Source organism: Carassius auratus, chromosome 8, assembly GCF_003368295.1.
Source record: "Carassius auratus strain Wakin chromosome 8, ASM336829v1, whole genome shotgun sequence".
NCBI lineage: Eukaryota > Metazoa > Chordata > Actinopteri > Cypriniformes > Cyprinidae > Carassius > Carassius auratus.
The window spans coordinates 30828147-30835646 of NC_039250.1; the positions used below are offsets into that span (position 1 = coordinate 30828147).

At 43.7% G+C, this 7500-nt stretch overlaps 1 protein-coding gene across 2 annotated transcripts in view; it reads left to right on the plus strand.

The window, feature by feature from the left end:
• The window catches only part of LOC113107905 (transmembrane and coiled-coil domains protein 1-like), a 14485-nt gene that overhangs the window by 6182 nt on the left and 803 nt on the right, over positions 1-7500 (plus strand). Inside the window, exons 1-5 of one of the 2 annotated variants that reach the window (XM_026270744.1) lie at positions 269-407; positions 1421-1648; positions 4187-4758; positions 5917-6052; positions 6352-7500. The exon at positions 6352-7500 is cut by the window's right edge and continues 803 nt beyond it. In XM_026270744.1, the coding sequence (XP_026126529.1) occupies positions 369-407; positions 1421-1648; positions 4187-4758; positions 5917-6052; positions 6352-6657 (1281 nt within the window). In that variant the 5' untranslated portion in view covers positions 269-368 and the 3' untranslated portion in view covers positions 6658-7500. Of the gene's footprint in view, positions 1-268; positions 408-1420; positions 1649-4186; positions 4759-5916; positions 6053-6351 lie in introns of those variants that run through there. The other variant, XM_026270745.1, reaches the window with a different exon arrangement.

A 7500-nucleotide genomic window follows, 5' to 3' on the forward strand; every position in this document is an offset into this window, starting at 1 on the left:
AAGCATATTTGTTATTATTGGACATGAGAGACAAAAAAAAATACACTGAGCTTAATTGGATTAACTTACTGTTCTCTGTTTACTTTCATTTTGAACATAAAAGTAATGTTGCTCGTTTCTAGAATCACATACATTTTATTTAAACTGACTGATTGTTGAAATATCAGTGAATATGTAAAAGTTTGGGTTCGATTCACGAGAGAGAGAGAGAGAGAGAGAGAGAGAGAGAGAGCGAGCGCTTTAGGGATGACGTCACGTTTAAAGCACCACGCGGCGGGGGGAGGAGCTTAAGGGCGGGTCAGCTTCTCTGAACAAGTTTGGGAAGTTCAGAGAGAAACCGGCAGAAGAGGCGCGAGCTCCGTCTGATAATGCACTGGGAGCAGCTGCTGCGCGCGAGACACGGGAAGGTGAGGAGTGTGTGTGTGTGTGTGTGTGTGTGTGTGTGTGTGTGTGTGTGATCGGCGTGACTCATGTGTGATCATTGTGTCAGTGATGTGTCATTCTGCCTCATTGCAGCTGTGTTCTGTAACATGCTTCCCTTCGCGTCCGCTTGAGTAACAACACACACTGAAATATTGTAGCGCAAGGACCTTTCATATAAAATGTAACTTTTAATCGGTATATATATATATATATAAAGATTTAATTATCTTGCGGAGTGATAGCCTACTTGTCAGAAATGTGGTTTAATATGCTTTCACAGAGCCTTGTTGGAAAGGCTGGCTTTATCGTTGTTTGACGGGTGTTCTAGCTCATATATGGGTCAGATTAAACTGCTGTCTGACAGACCTAGACCCTATGATCAGAATCAGACTGAACTGACCTCAATATCTGAACGCACTGTTTACTGTACAGTCTTTTAATATTCCAGTGGAGATACGAGGATCTTTGTCTTGATTTCCCCTGAAACAACCTCTAAACCTGTTCAGTTTGCCTGAAACACCGAGTTGTGATGAGATACTGAGGCCAGGTGTCAACAAATGTACTTGTGTGTATGTAGTTAACAAAAACAAGGCACTGTGTGTGTGTGTGTGTGTGTATGATACATTGTTGGGATCAGATGTCCCCACATGGATAGTAAAACCAAAATCTTTGACATTGTTTGGTCCCCACGAAAATGATTAAAAATAGTAATGGTGTTTATCTGAAAGTGTAAGTATGTATAAGGTTGGCTGATATTGTTTGGTCATTATGAAAGTAATAGAAGTCTATGGAAAGTCCCACAAGTTAACAGAAACCTAATGTGTGTGTGTGTGTGTGTGTGTGAGTGTGTGTGTGTGTGTGTGTGTGTGTGTGTGTGATTGAGATGTTAGGCTCCGTCTGTATTCATCCCGATTGCAGAAGCAGCTGATTGCTTCATTGTGTCATCACAGAAAGAGCTGTTTTCCACGAGTTCCTGACCTCTCTGTGTGTTGGTCAGGTCGAGAGGCTGGAGGGCGGTCTGTCGGACGGGTCGGTGCTGGGCTCGGAGGACGGCGGTCTGGACCCCCAGCGCACACGGCAGGTCATCGCTCAGCTGAAGCAGAAGATCCTGAAGCTCACGGAGCAGCTGCGCATCGAGCAGGCGGCCCGCGACGAGAACGTGTCCGAGTACCTCAAACTGGCCAGCAATGCCAGCGACAAACAGCAGAGCGCCCGCATCAAACAGGTACCACATCACATCAGAGACGGGACCTGAGCTTATTTCTGTACTGTTAATACATTTACAGTGCTGGCCAAACTGATTATAACACTAGCACTGTCTCCAGCTAAACCTGGTTTAAGTCCGTTATTTCTATCCGTTGTAATTCATTTGACCATTACAACCGATCTGTCATGTCTCCAGACTCAGATCACTGTTCCAGAAACAGATAACATAGTGATAGATTATATGTTTTCATTCATTTTATACAAGTCTCAAATCATGCAAATAACTTTCTCCAAACAGTGTGCACAAAACTCAAATGTTGTCACAATAGTTCATACAACCAACCAATACTTTAAAGCATCTGAAGAAGGTTTTACACAAATCACAAGCATTTATGTAATATTTGTCCAAACACAACTAACAAACTCTGTGATCTGTGGTTCTTTCAAATGAACAGAATATTTTGATTGGCCATAAACTGATAACTATTCAGTTACGTATACACTCAGTTTCCCTGATCTTTTACACATTTATCACAATTACTTTAGAGCAGGGTTAATCAAATCTTGTTGATCGAGGTAGGAGCTAAACTCTTGGACAAGATTTGAATAACCCTGCTTCAGACTAATAATAATAATAATAATAATAATAATAGCTTTAGATTGTAATATTTTTAAATATTTTATTTAAGATCGTAAAAATGTTTTAAAATGTTATGGTTTTCGCTGTATTTTGGATCATATAAATACAGGCTTGGTGACCAGAAGAGAAATCTTTAGAAACTTTAGAAATCTAACGGTTGTAAAATGTTCGGCTGGTAGTTTAGGTTAGCTAAAGATATTAATATTAATTAGGTGAGTGTGAGACGATTATTTGACAGTGATTGTTTGTATGAAGGCTATATACAAATAAAAGGCCCAAACCCATTCACATTTTTGAAAGGGGATTTGCTCTAATGTTTATAAATGAGCTATAAGCTTTCATCCCTTTATTTCTGTCATTAATATGAATGACTGTAAGACAGAAATAATGCTAGTAATACTGTGTGAAGCTGTTTCTCTCTTAAACAGTAAATGTGCTCTGTCTGTGTCAGCGGCACTGTGAACGCAGAATTGTATGTTTTTTTTTTTTCAAAGGTTAATAGAATCATTGTCATTTAAAAAGGGCATTGCATGGGTGTCTGAATTGAAAACTTTTTTTAAACAGTTAATTGTTAGGGCTGGGACAATAAATCAAAGCTTCGTAAATCAAGAAATGATTCTGATATTTTCTGAAGGCATCGCCATTCTCTCCTGAATCAATTCTGAGCTTAGTTTTTAACAGCAGATGGCACTGTGTGCTTTAGAAATAGCGTATTCTGCTTGCTTCCAGTTCCTTTCACACACACACACGCACACACACACACGCACGCACACGTTTGTTTTTGTGTAAAGTGTGTTCATCCCACAGGTGTAATGGTTTTTATTCTGTAGAAACTGTATATTCTATCTCCCTTCACCAACCCTACACCTAACCCTAACCCTCACAGGAAACTTTGTGCATTTTTACTTTCTCAAAAAAACTCATTCTGTATGATTTATAAGTGTTTTGAAACATGGTGGCATGGGTTATGTTCTCATAAGTCACCCTCTCCTTGACCTGTGTCATACCCATGTCATTATACACACACACACACACACACACACACACCACACACACACCACTTGAACCTAAAATAATCAGAATCAGAATGAGGTTTATTGCCAGGTATGTTCACACACACGAGGAATGTGTTTTCATGACAGAAGCTCCCCAAGTAAATAAGGAATAACAATACACAAATGTACAATTGTATGTGCAGGTATATTCCAATAGACAGTTGTGTATCTACAGGTAAAGTATGTGCAAATTGCCTGAGGGGAGAAACTGTTCCTGTGTCTGGTCGTTCTGGTGCTCAGTGCTCTGTAGCGTCGACCAGATGGACACAGTTCAGAGAGGGAGTGTGCTGGATGTGAGGGGTCCAGAGTGATTTTAACAGCCCTTCTGCTCACTCTGGATAAGTACAGTTCTTGAATAGATGGGAGAGTTGAACCGATGATTCGCTCAGCAGTCCATTCATAAAGTCCAAAAAGGTTGAAGTGAATTATGTTCATAGTGGACTGCGTTTACATTAATCTTGCATCATAAAAGCATAAAAGCAGATGTGCAAGTACATTTGAGAATGGTCATTACTCATCTGACCACACACACACTCTTCTCTGTGAGCATTTAAGTGTAGTTAAAACCTAACCTAGAGCGCCATCAGGTGTTAAAAACTAAGCTCTTAATTTGTTCGAGAGAGAATCACGATGCATTCCCAAAATCTCAGAATCGATCGATTTATTGTCCCAGCCCTAAGAATCCTGCAGCTGTTCTGACTGTATATATTTATGGTTGTACCTGCATGAATGGCCATGTGACGGTTGTGTAGTGTGGACGCAGATCGTTTCTGAAATGCAGTGAAAACACTAGTATAGATGGGGATAGTTTTCATTTTCAAAAGCCATTTTTCACTCAGTCTTCCACACCCTCCATCCTCAGGTGTTTGAGAAGAAGAACCAGAAGGCGGCGGCGAGCATCGCCCAGCTGCAGCGTAAGGTGGAGCATTACCACCGGCGTCTGCGTGAGGCGGAGCACAGCGGCGTGCAGCGGCAGCCCAAAGACGTGCTGAGGGACATGCAGCAGGGCCTGAAGGACGTGGGGGCCCGGGTCATCACAGGCCTCAGCGAGGGGGTGGTGGACAGCCTGCACTCCGCCGCGGGGGCCGTGGCCTCCAAACCGCGTGAGATCGCCTCGCTCATCCGCCACCGCTTCGGCAGTACAGACAACATCAGCGCGCTGAGGGACGGGCCCGAGGACGCCGAAGACACCTCACACGGCAGCGACGAGGACTGCTCCAGTGCCACCTCGGGATCCAACAGCGTGACCGGGGCCAGCTCCCGGGGGAACACACTGGAGCGGGGCCACAGCAGCAGTCTAGACACACTGATGCAGGAGCTGCAGGAGCTGCGAGACGCACACACTCGTCTGGAGGAGACGCTGGACACTGTGAGGAGCGGATACATGAAGGAGTGCAGGCTCGTGATGCAGTCACTGCAGGAGGAGAGGTTCAGGTGGGTCTACTTCAGGACCACAAACATCTCCATGATCTGCTGACAGAGAGAGATAAAGCTGTATGAAACAGAATGAAACCGAACGCTCAGGTGCAGATGAACAGATTGAAGACTGAAATGTTAATCCCTGCCATTTACATAAATCATTGAACCGTGTCAGCGAAACTCAGCAATAAATAGTCATCTGGCTCATCGGTATGACACATTGTTTTAGATTTCACCAGATAAAGAATTAGGTGAAGTGATATATGGCCAATGTGTGTGATTATACAGCTCTAATCTGATAAATGCAGTTTAAAGCAATTACTATATCAAGATATTAAAACATTATATCATTATTTCCTGTAAAGCTGGTCAGAAACGATGTGTTATGTCTATAATCATGCACTGTTGATGTGAGTTATTCATCTAATATTCTGATGGAGCTGTATTAGAAACAGATTCTTTGGGTCTTGACCCTCCAGATTTGCGGGCCTGAAATAGCCTCAGATTAGGCTTTCTCCTCTTAAATGGTAAACGTTCGAGTAGGAGAGAGAGAATGTGAGTTCACCGGGAGAGAAATACATGGACAAACATATTTCTGCCTTAAATGTCCAGACTGTGGTCAAGCATTTTTTCTGTTGCCTGTAATAACAGAAGCACAACAATAGCTGAAAGATCAACATGCTGTCAAACTAACGGATAACTGAAGTTTGCAGTTGTTAAAGGAATAGATCACACACACACACACAGAGAGAGCAGTGCTCTCACTCTTTTAAGATCTGGCTGTTCTTGAATCTGATTATAGGACTTTAGAGCCTGTATCATATTTTGCATGATCACAATGAATGGTTATTGTGTGTAAGAGGTATTTGTGACTGTTCTCAAGCGTTGTGTCTTCAGAATGGTGTGAGGAGAGTAAATTAGACAACTCTTGTTTCTTCATTAAGTGCATTTAACTGGAGTGTTAAAGCTGTTTCAGACTGATCCATTAGTCAACAGTTTGTGCTTTTGTCTCAGTGAAGCTCCGTCACACTTTGAGACGATTACGTGTACATAAGTAAAGACTCAAACATGTATGAGGTCTAGTCTCCTGACACAAACACACTCTCCTCAGAATCACGCTGGTGTTTCTCTGACGCAGAGCACAGGAAGTGACCGTGTTTCGTGTTTCTGTAGGTGTGAGCGCTTGGAGGAACAAGTCAATGATATGACGGAGCTCCACCAGAACGAGATCCTGAACCTGAAGCAAGAGCTGGCCAGCATGGAGGAGAAGATCTCGTACCAGTCCATCGAGAGAGCCCGAGACCTGCAGGTGTGTGTGTGTGTGTGTGTGTGTGTGTTTCACCTATGGATACTAGCTAGACACACCTTGACTTGCACTCACTAGTGGGTGTGAAATGCCACATAGATATTTCTTCATCAGGTTTGTAGAAATGTAGCATTACAACAGTGTCTCATCAATAAGTCCATAATAATAAAAAATAAAATGCCTTAATATAGCAGTGCTTCACTAGTAATTATTCAGCCAGGCTATTTTACTGTAGGAGCCGAGCGGTCGGTGTGTGTGTGTGAGACTGACCTGCGGTGCGTGTGTGTGTGTGTGTGTGTCAGGAGGCTCTGGAGGCGTGTCAGACGCGTGTGTCTAAGATGGAGCTGCAGCAGCAGGTGGTTCAGCTGGAGGGTCTGGAGAACGCCGCGGCCCGCACACTCCTGGGTAAACTCATCACCGTGCTGCTGGCCCTCATGGCTGTCCTGCTGGTGTTCGTCTCCACCGTCTCCAACTGTGTGGTCCCTCTGGTGAAGACACGCAGCCGCTCCGTCTCCTCGCTGCTGGCCTTCCTGCTGCTGGCCGTGCTCTGGAGGAACTGGGACTGTTTCTCAGGACACACCCCTCGCCTCCTGCCTGGGCCCCGGTGATCCCGGGACGACTGCTGCTGTCTGACCGTCTGCGCAGTGATTGAATGACTGGGGTGTATTGCTCCAGCAGGTAAAATAAGTACTGAACGCATCAGCAGTTTCCTGTTGGTGCTGAAGACATGAGATTTTCACCAGATGTCAGAAACAGCCCAAGTAATCCACACACACAAGAAAACAAAACAGTTACGTTCTGTGTAATCAAGTAGAAGGACACAGGAAAACCTATCGAACACATGAAGAAAGGGAGGTGCAAAGGCACGGAGAGCCAAGACACCTGTTGAATTCTATCAGTCATTAGGAAGCAATCCCTCGTCAATGGAAATGAATATTATCTTCAGCTCCAACACATACAGTAGCAGGATGATGCAGATGATTCCAGCGAACACACAGACAAGGAAACTCTCACTGGGTTTCAGAGAAAGAAAATAGAACTGCTCGAGTGACCAGCCAGTCACCGGACTTGAATCCTGTAATAAATACGTTCACAGAAGAGGCTCGCACAGACCCTTTGAGATGTGAAGAACGGGTCAAGATCACACCTGAGCAATGCATGTCACCAGTTTCTCCTTCAGGAGGCGTCTCGGAGCTGTCTTTACCAACAAAGACTCTTCCACACAGTGTTAAATCAGTTTCACTGGTGCAATACTTTTATTTCTGAACTTTTTTTTGTTTTGTATGTGTGGATCTCTAAGGTTGTTACTCACATTTGGTGAAGATGTCATGGCTCAACAGCTCCTTTAGAAAGTGGTGATGTGTTCAATTCTTATTTTACCTGCTGTATAACATGAATTTAGTTGAATGTAGCATTCACACAAAAGATGGAGCTTCTGTCATATGCTTGTG